This window comes from Rhinopithecus roxellana, chromosome 13, assembly GCF_007565055.1.
Source record: "Rhinopithecus roxellana isolate Shanxi Qingling chromosome 13, ASM756505v1, whole genome shotgun sequence".
NCBI lineage: Eukaryota > Metazoa > Chordata > Mammalia > Primates > Cercopithecidae > Rhinopithecus > Rhinopithecus roxellana.
Window position 1 is genome coordinate 45,535,127 of NC_044561.1, and position 15,135 is coordinate 45,550,261.

The following is a 15,135-nucleotide window of genomic DNA, read 5'->3' on the forward strand; positions in this document are numbered from 1 at the left end:
TTTACGGAATCTCAACTAACTGCATGTGTTCTAATCTATTATACAAGTTGTTTTTACCGTATTTGTTATAAGAAAAATAGGACTTCTAAGTTTATAGCCAAAGGACCCGGAACAGTTTAAGGAGAGTTTTTTTTTCCACCAACCAAGAGTAACATAGTAACACGCAAAGATCAACTTTCTAGTATCAAGTTTAGATTTTAGACAGCAGGGGTTGTAATATAACTCTTCTGACTTTCTTTATTCAAAAATAAAACAGGCACAAAAGATATAGAACTAAAATGTCCAGTGTCATCTGAAATAGCAGGTTCACCAAAAGGTTATAAAAGTAAACTTGCATTTGGGGTGATTGATTATAATTACTAGAGACAGAATGAATTGCTTTCCAAAGAAATGTATCTCAGGAAAATGCTGACCAATGGGGTAGATGGTTATTTAATTTCCCTGTTTTATAGGTGAACCTATCGGTCATGGTCTTTTGAGCAGCAAGAAACTGCCCTAAGCAAGCCCTCTTCCAGCCAGCGCAGACATGGACCACTTTTCTGGAAGGACAGGTTCTTTCATGGCCTCTTCCTTGGCAAGCTTAACCAACCACCTACAAGTACTCTCACTGCCAAGGCAAGTTATGTGGGATACATATCAATTCAGGTCCATCTCTAGTCAATCACATTTTGCCAACTCTAACACATGGCACGTGGTGACGGTTTTGCAGTATCAAATGAGGGATCTGGGGAGGAGAAGGGACACCGGCATTTTCACCAAAACCCTGGTGGCCGAGCACACCTACACATTATGCTGCAGAGTGCGGAGATCTTCCAGGAGCTCCTGGGCTGCGGTTTGCAGGCGGGGGTTGCGGCTCTTGGACATTGCCAGGATGCGTTGCAGGGGCAGGGAGCTCCGGAACTCAGAGGCCGACTTGGAGAAGACTTCAGGTTCCAGAACCACAGACTGGACAAGCCTCAGTACATGAAGGCACACCTCTGCATCAGGATCTAGGGGGAAGGTAACGATTCCGGTTAGAATACAATTTTATTTTTTCTTTTTGTTTTATTTTTTGAGACAGAGTCTTGCTCTGTCACCCAGGCTGCAGTACCGTGGCATGATCTCTGCTCACTGCAACCTCCGCCTCCCAGGCTCAAGAGACTCTCCTGCCTTAGCCTCCCAAGTAACTGGGATAACAGGTGTGTGCCACCATGCCTCGCTAATTTTTTGTATTTTTAGTAGAGATGGCGTTTCATCATGTTGGTCAGGTTGGTCTCGAACTCCTGACCTCAAGTGATCCACCCTCCTCGGCCTCCCAAAGTGCTGGGATTACAGGCATGAGCCACCACGCCCGGCCTAAAATAAAATTTTCTACTGCAATCTACCCCTCAAGGGGTTCCTGGCCTTTCTGAATAACAGGTTTGACAGTTTAGAAAACTACAGGCTAATCTAGAAACAGAGTCGATGATATAAAAGCTTAGCTCATAAAAGCAGCATCAAAAAACTCAATAGTCTAATAACCATCATCTTCAAATACTACAGTCATACCATCTTAAAGTGCTAAACTAGAAAGACGAGGGCTTTCTATGTTTGCCAGTAAGGACTAAACTCTGATTTTTTAAAATCTTGCCCAAATTCCTATCTAAGGGGTCTGGGGAGTCATGTCCTACAAATCATAAATTCTCATCAGATGGGTTTTATTTAACCCTATATATTGTGACTCTCCAACCTGACTCTGGCATAACATTATGAGACAAGGAAGAAAATAATAATATTTTACCCCGAAATACGTTTCTTTGCCATATTCTGAAATGGCCCTGCAAAGCTGTTCTTTGTGGGGGAAAATCTGCATTTGTAAAGAATCTCTAACATAGCTAAATCTTTTTCTTTGAGACCCTCCCAATCCTAAAGAGATTAACTAAGATCTGAATAAGAAACATTTGTCATCTATTGTCTCTAAGGCAGCCACCATAAGAATTCAAAAGAACTCTGATGTTCACAATCTTTACCTTAACCTGAATATTCCCTTTCTATCAATCCCAGGTCTTTATCAATCAGAAAATGTTTAAATTCACCTACAGCTTGGAAGTCCCACACCCCCCGGCTTTGAGTTGCCCCACTTTTCTGGACTAAACCAATGTATTTCTTTTTTTGAGAAGGAGTCTCGCTCTGTCACCCAGGCTGGAGTGCAGTGGCCAGATCTCAGCTCACTGCACACTCCGCCTCCCGGGTTTACGCCATTCTCCTGCCTCAGCCTCCCGAGTAGCTGGGACTACAGGCGCCCGCCACCTCGCCCGGCTAGTTTTTTTGTATTTTTTTAGTAGAGACGGGGTTTCACCGTGTTAGCCAGGATGGTCTCGATCTCCTGACCTCGTGATCCGCCCGCCTCGGCCTCCCAAAGTGCTGGGATTACAGGCTTGAGCCACCGCGCCCGGCCCAATGTATTTCTTAAACGTTTTTGATTGATGTCTCTCACACCTCTCTAAAATGTGTAAAACCAAACTGCACCCCAACCACCTTGGGCACATGTTCTGAGGACCTCACTCATATTTGGCTCAGAACAAATCTCTTCAATTATTTTATAGAGTTTGACTCTGTCAACACCAGCATTCTGTCCACTTAGTATTACTTCTTTTTCACTCCAACTCCAGCACATCCCTTGGGGGCCACATACACGTATAGCACGCATCAGGGCCACTGAGTTTATACAATGTCACTGGGTATATAAAATTCACATTGTTTATTTTCCATGGGAATGGTCCCAGGAGTCATAGAATCTGGTAGCTTTGCATACACTGTAGCAACCACTAAAAAATAGCTAGACAACCCACTGGAAGCTTCAATTCATCACCAGAGTGGAGCCAACTTTCCTTACCATTCCTCTCTACTGGCAGCCTTTACAATGCTATAAATTCACTTCTTGACTGGGTACTGTAAATTGGAACCAGGCTCAAAATCAGCACCTCTTTCTTAGCACATTTACTTAACAAAAAAAGAAAGAAAGAAAGGAAAGAAAAAATCCTTTTAAGACGTAGACTGAAAGAGCAGACTGAACAGTCTCTCAGTGGGAGCTGCCACAGCACCAAGCCCTGACAAGAAGCTTCTCACCTACAGAATCGGAAGACTGCTGTGGCCAGGGAAGCTAAAAGGCAATCTGCTCTGGCCCTGGGGGAGGGTCTAGGGGCCATCTGTAGAGTGCTCTTACTTTGGGGGAGGGAGAGGAACTTTCTCTAGTAGGGACCTGCCAAAGATAAGGGGCAGCTAAGGCAGACACAGAGGCAAGGACAAAAGCCATGGGTGAAGGCGCTTTGGCAGCTGAGCCCTCATCCTAAGCTCAAGGAAAGGTTAGAGGAATTTGAAGCCAGTGGGATGGAAGGTACATACACAACAACAAAACCCAGACCCACCTCAACTCCCCGACAATGACAGCCCAGCGGAACAAGAGGAGTGGCCATTCCTGAGTATAACACTATCTACCCACCTCATTCCCCTCTACAGAGAGGGTACGCTATGGCCCAGAGGCCAAATGTAGCCCATGACCTGTTTCTGTACAGGCTGCAAGCTAAGAATGGCTTTACTTTTTTTCTTCTTTTTTTTGGAGACCAGTTCTTGCTCTGTCTCCCAGGCTGGAGTACTGTGGTACGATCATGGCTCACTGCAGTCTCAATCTCCTGGGCTCAAGCCATCCTCCCACCTCAGCCTCCCAAGAAAGCGGGACCACAGTACATGTGGCCACATCCAGTTAATTTTTTGTATTTTTTTTGTAGAGATGGTGTCTCACCACATTGCCCAGGCTGGTCTTAAACCCCTGGGCTCAAGTAATCCTCCTACCTTAGTCTCCCAAAGGGCCAGAATTACAGGCATGAACCATTGCACCCTGCCAGGTTTTACATTTTTTAAGGGTAAGTTTTTAAAAGTAAAAACCAGAAGAACAATATGCAACAGGGACTACATGTGGCCCTCAAAACCCGAAATATTTCTTATTTCGCCTATTACAGAAAACGTTTGTTGACCTTGCCTACAGCCCCCCACACAATGTCCAACACTGAAATCAAAAATTACAATGAAAAGGCAACGGAGGCCAGGCGCAGTGGCTCACGCCTGTAATCCCAGCACTTTGGGAGGCCGAGGCGGGCAGATCACAAGGTCAGGAGTTTGAGACCAGCCTGGTCAACAGAGTGAAACGCCACCTCTACTAAAAATACAAACATTAGCTGGGTGTGGTGGGACACACCTGTAATCCCACCTACTCAGGAGGCTGAGGCAGGAGAATCGCTTGAACCCAGGAGGAAGAGGTTGCAGTGAGCCAAGATTGTGCCACTGCACTCCAGCCTGAGCGACAGAGTGAGACTCCATCTCAAAAACAAACAAACAAAAAAAGAAGGCAAAGGAAACAAAAGGCTCATTGTCAAGTGACAATCAACAGAAGCAGACACACAGATAATCTGGAATAATAATACAGGAATTTCAGAAAAAGAATCTGACATAAATATGATTAATAGATGGGAAAACACTGTTTTAAGGTACTTACACTATACCTGAAGCGCAGATTATTATTTAAAGATAAACAGTCATGCAATGCATAACATTTCAGAGGGCTTCATTCTCAAATTCTATCAAACAATTAAAAAAGAAATAATAGAAATTTTAAACAAGTCTTCCAGAAAACAGAAAAGGGGGAAATAAGTCAACTTTTTTTTATGAGGCCAGAATTACACTGACACCAAAACTAGATAAAGATGTTAAAATAAAAGAACAGACCAATATCCCTCATAAACAAAGACACAAAAATCCTACACAAAAAAATAGCAAATTGCATTCAGCAATATATAAAAAGGATAATACTTCACAGCCAAAAGATACTTATTCTAGGAATCGAAGGCTGGCTCATTATTTGCAAATCAGTCAATGTCACCCATCATAACAATGGACTAAAGATGAAAAAAAATTATCTCTTCAATAAATGTAGAAAAGTCTTTTGACAAAATTCAACACCTGTTCATAATAATAATAATTATTATTATTATATAAATTATTATTATTATTATTATTATTATAACCCCTCAGCAAACCAGGAATAAAAAGGAACATCCTGAACCAGATTGGGGCATCTACAAAAAACACACAGCTAACATCATACTTAAGGGTAGAAGACTGAATGCTTCTTTCCTAAGATGAAGTACAATGCGAGAATATCCTACCACACCCCTATTCAAAAATCATAGTAGAGATCCTAGCCTGTGCAGTAAGGCAAGAAAAAGAAATAAAAGGTTTATTGATTAGAAAGGCAGAAATAAAACTGTCTCTATTTGCAGATGACATGACTGTCTATACAGAAAATCCCAAAGAAACTACAAAAAAAGTTATTAGAACTAATTGAGTTTAGCAAGGTCACAGAATACAAATTCCACATACAAAGTATCCACATACTTGTAATAAGAAATTGAAAATCTAATGCTTTTTAAAAACTACCATGTATTATATAATAGCACCAAAACATGAAACACTTAAGTATAAATCTCATGAAATTATGTGCAAGATTTCTATGCTGAAAAATGACAAAACACAGATATAAGGATCCACAGACATATAAATGGAGAGAATATGCCATATTTATGGACTAGAAGACTCAATATTGTTAAAATGTCAGATCTCCCCAAATTCATCTATATAATCAATGCAATGCCAACCAAAATCCAAGTTGAAATTTTAGCAGAAATCAACAAGTGATTCTCAAATTTATTTGGAAAAGCAAAGGAACTAGGCCAGACAAAACAATTTAGAGAAAGAGAAATGTTGGATGAATCACAGTACCAGATTTCAACATTTACAGTCATCAAGAGTGTGGTACCGGTCAAGCGACAGACAAAGAGATAAGTGAAATAAAGTTAAGAGGATCCAAAAATGAACCACAGCTTTGTGAACTCTCAACGAAGGTATACATTCAATTCAATCAAGAAAGAATAACCTTTACAAAAAATGGTACTGGAAAAAATTGAACATCCATATGCAAAAACAAAGAACTTCAATCTATACTTTGCCTAACATACAAAAATTATACAAAAAATAATAACAGACCTCAATGTAAAACCCCAAATTTTAAAACTTCCAGAAGAAAACAGGAGAAAAATCTTTGTGACCTTGAATTAGGTAAAGATTTCCTAGACACAAAACCAAAAGCATAAGCCACGCAACCAAAAAATGTATTAACCACACCAAAATTTTTAAAATCTGCTCTTCAAAAGATAGTTACAATGAAAAGCCAAGCCACCAGATGAGGACAAAACATTTGCAAAATACGTATCTGATAAAGGACCTGAATCCAGAATACACATACACCTCTGAAAACTCAGCAATAAAACAGCACAATAAAAACAGGCAAAGTGTTTGAAAAGACACTTCATCAAAGGAGATACACAAATGGCAAGCACACAAAAAGATGCTCAGCATCATGGCTACTAGAAAAATGGAAATTAAATCCACACCTATTAGAATGGGTAAAATTAAAAAATAAAAACCTGAAAATACCAAGTGTTGACAAGAATGAGGAACAACTGGAATGCTCATAGATTACTGGTGAAAATTTAAAATGGTGCAGCCACGCCAGGCACAGTGGCTTACGCCTGTAATCCCAACACTTTGGGAGGCCGAGGCGGGCAGATCGCCTGAGATCAGGAGCTTGAGACCAGCCTGGCCTACACGGGAACCCCATCTTTACTAAAAATACAAAAATTAGCTGGGTGTGGTGGTGCATGCCTGTAATCCCAGCTACTTGGGAGGCTGAGGCAGGTGAATCACTTGAATTCAGGAGGTGGAGGTTGCAGTGAGTTGAGATCGTGCCACTGCACTCCAGCCTGGGCAACAGAGCAAGACTCTGTCTCAAAGATAAAAAATAAAATAAAATAATAAAAATAAAATAATAAAATAAAATAAAATGGTACAACCACCTGAGAAAACAATTCGGCAATTTCCAATACATTTAAACACATACTTACCATATAACTCAACATATGAGTTATATGCTGAGACAGTTGTATGTCACAACTCACAGAACTGTCTACTAACAAGTGAATTTTGTTCTATGTAAATTATAACAAATCTGGCTTTATATTAAAAATAAGAAGGTGGCCAGGCATGGTGGCTCACGCCTGTAATCCCAGCACTTTGCGAGGCCAAGGTTGGTAGATCACCTAAGGTCAGGAGTTCGAGACCAGCCTGAAAAACATGGTGAAACCCTGTCTCTACTAAAAATACAAAAATTAGCTAGGTGTCGTGGCAGGCGCCTATAATCCCAGCTACTTGGGAGGCTGAGGCAGGAGAATCACTTGAACCCCAGAGGCAGAGGTTGCAGTGAGCTGGGATCACACCATTGCACTCCAGCCTAGGCGACAGAGTAAGACTGCATCTCAAAAATTTTAAAAATAAAAATAATAAGAAGAAATTAGATCCTTGGACCCTCTCCCCTACTCCCTGCCTCTGGACAAATGCCCCTTCCCTAGTAGAGACTGGACCTTTCTCTTTCTTCCTTTCTCTTTCTTCCTTTCTTCCTTTCTCTCTTTCTTTTTCTTTCTTTCTTTCTCTCTCTCTCTTTCTTTCTTTCCTTCCTTCCCGCCTTCCCTCCTTCCCTCCCTCCCTCCTTCCCTCCTTCCTTTCTTCCTTCCTTCCTTTGAGACGGAGTCTTGCTCTGTCGCCCAGGCTGGAGTGCAGTGGCCGGATCTCAGCTCACTGCAAGCTCCGCCTCCCGGGTTTACGCCATTCTCCTGCCTCAGCCTCCGGAGTAGCTGGGACTACAGGCGCCCACCACGCCCGGCTAGTTTTTTTGTATTTTTTTTTAGTAGAGACGGGGTTTCACCATGTTAGCCAGGATGGTCTCGATCTCCTGACCTCGTGATCCGCCCGTCTCGGCCTCCCAAAGTGCTGGGATTACAGGCTTGAGCCACCGCGCCCGGCCTCCTTTCTTTCTTTCTTCTTTCTTTCTTCCTTTTTCTTCCTTCCTTCCTTCCTTCTTTCCTTTCTTTCTTTCTTTCTTCCTTTCTTTCTCTCTCTCTTTCTTTCTCTTTCTCTCTCTCCCTCTCTCTCTCTCTCTCTTGCTCTCTCTCTCTTTTCTCTCTTCTTTCTCTCCTCTCTCTCTCTCTCTCTCTCTCTCTCTCTCTTTCTTTCTTGAGAGATCCCGTCGTCCAGGGTGGAGTGCAGTGACACAACCTCAGCTCACTGCAACCTCTGCCTCCCTGTTCAAGTGATTCTTCTGCCTCAGCATCCCAAGTAACTGGGATTACAGGCACCTGCCAAAGCCTCCCAAAGTGCTGGGATTACAGGTGTGAACCACCCCACCCGGCCTGGACATTTATTTTCTAAAGAATCTCTGGAGATGAAATATCAGGCACAATTGAGGATGGAGGTTCTGTCTGGAAAACACGTGGATTAGATAAACACACACCTACAAGCTCTAAGACATTCCCTCTATCCCTACTTTGTTTCCAGAGTGTATAGGCCTTCATCCCTCCAGAAAGACGGGTAGGTGACTCTTCTCTGGACAATCTGAACAATCCAAGACAACACAGTCAAAGATACTGACCTATGTGTTCCCAATTAATTGATGCACCAGCTCACAATGCAGAAAAGTTCAGAAGCTCCACCCACATGCTCACAGCTTCCAATCAGCATTATAAACCCCACTGTCAAACATGACCAGACAACCACACATTGCCAGACACCTGAGAAAAAGATAGATGGCTATCATTTTAAACAGGAACAAAAGGATTCTGCAGCTAGAAGAAAAGTTTTAAAAAACTATTGTTAATATCTTCCTCAAGGAGGTAAAAGAAGCTATATCATCTGTTAAACAAGAATGGGATGCTATTTTTAAAGACAATTAAAAAACAACCAGCCGTCTTAGAAATTACATGCCTGAGAGCAGAGATGAAAACTTCAATAGGAAGTATGAAAAAGAAGTTGAGAGTATAGATTTTCCCTCTTATCTGTTGCTAAAACTTTCTGTGGTAATGCCAGCATGTGTCAAATACAATCAAACTTGTTCCTGTCAGGTGCTTCCTGACAGTGGCAAAGCTCTCAGGGCACACACTGAACATTCTCTCCTCCTATGGGCTCCCTGGCCACCTCCAAAGCACGTATGGATTCCAGAGCATGTCAGCCACATCTTTGGCAATGCCCCAGGCTCCCTGGGCACCTAGGAACATGGAGTCATCTGGCAGCAACACAAGCCCATTCCTCCAAGCTTCAAAGAACAAGAAGGCAAAAAAAAAAAAAAAAAAAAAAAAAAATCTTCCTTGACCCCAAACTGTCCTCCAGTTCTCCCCAGTTTTTGACTCCCTTCCCAAAAATATTCCAAGAGTTGTCTGTTGTTGCTACCGCCCCACCTCACCTTCACCCTTCAGTCATGCTACCATCTGCTCACTCCTGAGACAGCTTCTCTCAAGGTCACCAATGTCTTCCATGTTGCCACTGTTCAGCTTTCATCTCACTTGACTCCTCTGGCTTTTCTTGGCTTCCATAGAACTCATTCTTCGCCATTTCCTCCTTATACTTCTCCTTTAGATGCTAGCCCAGGGCTCTGTCCTAGGCTTCCTTATCTTTCTACTCTCCTTAGGTGACTTCGTCTACTCCGTGACTTCAAATCCCATATATCTACCAGTGACCCTCAAAACCATTTCTCCAACCCCGGTCCTTCCCTGGAATTCCAGACTTCATATCCACAAAAACCTGCCTGGACAACTCCCCTTGAGAATTTACTGCCAACTCAGGTTTCACAAGGCCAACCCCCAACTCCTGAATCTCTGTGCTCCTCCCTCATCTTCCCCATCTCAGTAAACAACATTACCATTTACCCACCCAAAGATGCAGGTATTGTTATTGATTCGTCTCTTCTCCTCTCACATCACATCTTATCAACTCTACCTCCCAACATGCCCTAAGCCCATAACCACCACCCTAGTCTAAGCTATTCTGCTTCCCCCAGACTACTGTAATAGTCTTCTGGTGCTTTGCTTATTTAATCTTGCATTCTTGCCTCTTCCTACCCCTATCCATCTGCCATGCTGCAGCCAGAATTCAACTGTTTGTCTGTTTGAGACAGAGTCTGGTTCTGTTGCCCAGACTGGAGTGCAGTGGCACGATCTCAGCTCACTGCAACCTCCGCCTCCCAGGTTCAAGTGATTCTCTTGCCTCAGCCTCCCGAGTAGCTGGGACTACAGGCATGTGCCACCACATCTAGCTAATTTTTGTATTTTAAACTTTTAAAACAGAAATCAGAATATATACCTTCCCTGCTCTCCCACAGATCCTCACTGCACTCAGGATGGAGCCCCAAGTCCTCGTCCTGGCTGATGAAGCCCCGCCAGATTCAGCCCTGCTGCTTCCCAGCGCTCCCCTCACATCACTCATCCATCTGCACCATGCCCCAGGAGCGCCAGCCTGCTCTCCATTTTCTTAACCAGAATGTTCCTGCCCTAATCTTCATATGTCTTGCTCCTTTCAAATCTCACTCAGCGCAGCAATTCCAACTCCCACATGCTGAGGACTAAGCTCTGATTTTTTTAATCTTGCCCAGATTCCTATCTAAGGGGTGTGGGGAGTCATGCCCTACCAACCATGGATTCTCAGCAGATGAGTTTTATTTGACCCTGTATATTGTGACTCACTTTTCAGTCTGACTCTAGCATAACATTATGAGACAAGGACAAAATATTTAACCCCAAAATATATTTCCTTGCCATGCCCTGAAACTGCCCTGCAAAGTCTTTTGTGGGAAAAATCCACATTCTACAGAGAATCCCCTTCCCACTTTGTTTTCCTTCATTTCTTGGCAGATCCAGGAGATAATCAACTAAGAGCCAGGTACCCTTTTAGGTCTGATGAAAAACAATTTACAACCTGCTCTCTCTGAAGTCTGCTATCTAAGGGCTTCCTCTGCACAATAAAACTTGGTCTCCGCAATCCTTTATCTTTAACCTGAACATTCCTTTCTGTTGATCCTAGGTCTTCAGACAACCTCAACCAATTGTCACCCAGAAAATGTTTAACTTTACCTATTGCTTGAAAGCCCCCGCTTTGGGTTGTCCACCCAAAGCCTCAGAAGGCCTGCTTTCCTCTGAGACCTCCCTCCTTGGCTTGCAGATGCCACCCTCTTGCTGCCTCTCCATATGGCCATCCCTCTGTGCACACAGGCCCCTGGGGTTTCTCCATGTGTCTTCATCTTCTCTTCTTATAAAGACACCAGTCTGACTGGACTAGGGTCCACCCTAATGGCCCAATTTTACTTTAATGAAAAGGCTCTATCTCTAAATACATTAACAATCTGAGAGACTGAGGGTCAGAACCTCAACATATAAATGGGGGGTGGGGAGGGGGAGAATACTATTCAATATATAACAAATTCTAATGGCAAAGTAGAAAATATGCAAGAACAGATGTGTAATATAAACAGAAATGGAAATTCCAAAAAAGAATCAAATTTCAGCTTACATATTCTCTCCTCAGAGAGGTCGTCTCTTATCGCCCACTCACTGTCAAGCCCATTAACCTATTTTAGTTCTCTCAATAATAATTATTCTATGAAATAGGAATAAGTGTTCTTCCTTAGGCTGAAAGCTTCATGAAAGCAGAACATTGGCTGTGTTGTTCACCACCTTACAGTAAGGGCTCAGTAAATATGTGCTAAATGAATGGAAAGGATTTATTTTATGTGGCTAAGGCTGTTGGGATACACAGTATACAAATGATAAGGAAATTTCTGGACAAATCAAATCACTAGTCAAGGTGAAGAGATAGCTATGTGAGCCCCCTGAAAGGGTAAAATAAAACAGGCCACTTTAGCCATGAGACAAATGCTGTCAAGGGCACAACCCAAATGGAACAACCTCATGAGGACATCATCCTAAGGAAAATACAGCAGCAGGGTGACAGCCTTTGAGGGGAACACAGATGAAAAGGATGTGAATGGCTGATATGTACCAAAACTCTGCTCATAACATAGGCAGGAGAATAACAGAGCTCAGGTCTAATCATGAAAAACGTCATTACTTGAGACTGAGAACATTTACAATAGTCATGGCTGAACTTTGAGTTTAAAGACACATGAGGCAACTTAAACAAAAAAACTGCCTGACACCAGCGGAGATGACACAGATGTTCACATTATCCGATATTATTTATGGTGGTTTTAAATCGGCCCTCATGAAATTTATTTAGTGAGCAACTATGCTGGAAACCAATGAGAAAAAAACAACATATAAAGAAAACCAAAATGGAAAAACTAAAACGGAAAAAGTAAAATAACTGAAATTAAAATATTGGTGAAGACCGAATGGAGGGGACAGAGGCAAAAACTAAAAATAAGTAAATCAGTAAATGGGAAGATAGGACAATGGAAACTCCCCGATCTGGGTAACATCATCCAGACAGCCGACTAGAAGTGCCAGCACTCACCCCGCACAGAGCCCGCCAGAACAATGAACACACAGTGCCAGCACTCACCCCGCACAGAGCCCGCCAGAACAATGAACACACAGTGCCAGCACTCACCCCGCACAGAGCCCGCCAGAACAATGAACACACAACTACATGTTCAGAGAAACAACTGAGGGAGAGCGCTAATGTGCATCAGAGGAGGGATGGAAACCCTGGCGAGCCCAGAAATTCATGATAGTCACAAAAAGAACATAAGGAAACGCCGGGACCCTGCTACCCCATCCCCTAACCAGGGTCAGCTAGAAGCCAGGAAAATATCTCCCTTCAGTGAGGAGGTAATCAAGAGGACCCCAGCAGCCCCCACCAACACCGTGGACACCCACCACCCTCACCCTTGGGGTCCCCTGCAGTCCTCACAGGCATGAAGCCCAGGGTGGAGTGAGCTGCCTGGAGGTCACACCACGGTGCTCCCGCCAGAGAAAGAATCGACACCGTGCCTAACCTCATGGCCCTCGCGGTGCCCTCCTGGAACTGGAACTACCGTGGAGTGTCTTGTTCCTGGGGGAGCAGCCCCCAGCTCCCCTTCACCCCTGAGGCTAACCTGCTGCCCAACCACCCCACCCCGTGGCCCCACATCCCCCAGCCAAGCTGCAGGCAGCTGTTACACCTTCTCTGTGGGGCCAAGCAAAAGTGGAACCACTCCACTACCCGCTCTCGCCCCCTCAGGCTGGAGCTAAAGCCATAAACTGCCTCCGGTGAAAACAATACCTTGGCTGCTCAGAGCAGTCGTACCTCCTGGAACCCAAGTGGAAGCAGCACTCTGCATCCAGGAAAATGATGCCTGGGCCACCCAGGACAGTCCCATCCCTCAGGCCTGAGCAGAAGCGACAAACCACCCCAAGGGGAATCAGAGCCCTGGCTGAGCGGAGCAGCTGCATACCCCAGGGCTGAGCTGAGGCAGTGCCCTACATCCCAGAGAAACAGAAGTAGCTGAACCCAGACATCCCACCTTACAGGCCAAACAACTCAATTGCCTGTTTCCCTGGAGCTGAACTAGCCCCCACCCCAGTCTGAGCTGCTGAGACACCTCTCCCCCTGCAGAGTGGAATCATGGATACACTGCTTCCCACCCTCCTCAGGACCCCAATGACAAGTGTGCTCTGTCATTCTAGGGTACGTTCTCCTGCCACACGTGGCCTTACAGAGTCTGGGAAACTCACAAGCCCCACCATCCCAGGGTCTTGAGTCATCGTTACACAGTGTCACATCCCCTGGGACCGGAGCTGCCACTAAGCCCTGTTGGCTCAGGTTCCGGAACTGCAGCCACACCCTGCTCCCTAGGCCCAAGCCCCTAGAGCACCCCTTCTTCCTCAGAATTCGGCCAGTGCTGTGCCCTGCCCCGCCCGCTGGGGTGGAGTCACAGTTACAATCTGGCCCCCTGGGCCCAAGCTGCTAGAGGGTGCCTCAGAGTCACAGATCCTGGCTCTGAGGGCCACCTACATCTAACCCTGCCGTAGAAAGCAAACCTGTACCCCAAGACCCACATGCCACAACAGGGGTTGCGACCCAGCCCCGCAACCATTACAAGCACCTACACCTGGAACCCAGCACCAGGGCAGCTGCTTGTAGGCCATGTCAGAGCTGACATCAAAGGGATTCCCCTCAGCTAAGTGTCCCCATTGCAGGGAAAATGAGACTAGGATGACCCCAAAAGTCCTTGATACCAAGGACATTAACAACTTACACTGTCACCACCATTGTAACAAACTTCTATAGCCTGGGCCACTGAGGCCAACACTGAACACAGCTGAAAAAGGTTCATGGAGACTATACCACTGCACCTAACCAGAAACAGTCACTACACCCTTCCTAAACAGCACACTGAAACCCAACTGCAGGTAAAAGTCTCTCTCTACAAAAGCCATGCTAGAAAATCTGGAAAAGGCAATTCTTCTACCACATGTACAGATATCAATGCAGGGACACAGGAAACATCAAAAAGCAAGGAAATAGGACACCACCAAAGGAACATAATAACTTTCTAGGAATAGAAGACTCCAACAAAGAGAAAATCAGTGAATTGCCAAAAAGAAAAATTCCAAATGATCTTAAGGAAATTCAATGAGACACAAGAAAATACATATAGACAATTCAACAAAATCTGGAATTCATGGTCTAAACAAGAAATTCAACAAAAAGACAGAAATCATGAGAAAGTACTAAACAAATCCTGAAGCTGAAGAATTCAATGAATTGCATTTAAAATACAACAGAGAGCTTCAACAGAAGACTTGATCAAGCAGAAGAAAGAATCTCTAAATATGAAGACAGGTCACTTGAAACTGCCCAGTCAAGAGGGGAGAAAGAAAGAAATAAGAGGGAAAAAGAGTGAAGAAAGTCTACAAGACTTCTGGGACACTATTAAGCAAATGAATTTCATATAATGAGAATTATAGGAGATGACAGATAAGTGAAGAGGTATAGAAATCCTACTTAAATAATAGCGAAAAACTTCAAAAGTCTGGGAAGACATATGGACATCCAAGTCCAGGAAGTTTAAAGGTCCCCAAATAGATTCAACCAAAAAAAAATTATTCCCCAGGCACACTGTAGTCAAATTGTCAAAAATCAAACACAAAGATAAAATTATAAAAGCAGCCAGATAAAAGCATCAAGTCACATAAAAAGGAATCTTCATTAGACCAGGAGAAAATTCTCCACAAAAACCTT

The 15,135-nt window shown here is 43.8% G+C and overlaps 1 protein-coding gene across 1 annotated transcript in view; it reads right to left on the reverse strand.

The window, feature by feature from the left end:
• Nucleotides 1-213: 213 nt before the first annotated feature.
• HSF2BP (heat shock transcription factor 2 binding protein) overlaps nucleotides 214-15,135 on the reverse strand; it is a 126,588-nt gene continuing 111,666 nt past the window's right edge. Inside the window, exon 9 of the mRNA XM_030915213.1 lies at nucleotides 214-989. Within this exon, the coding sequence (XP_030771073.1) occupies nucleotides 781-989 (209 nt within the window). The 3' untranslated portion in view covers nucleotides 214-780. The remainder of the gene's footprint in view (nucleotides 990-15,135) is intronic.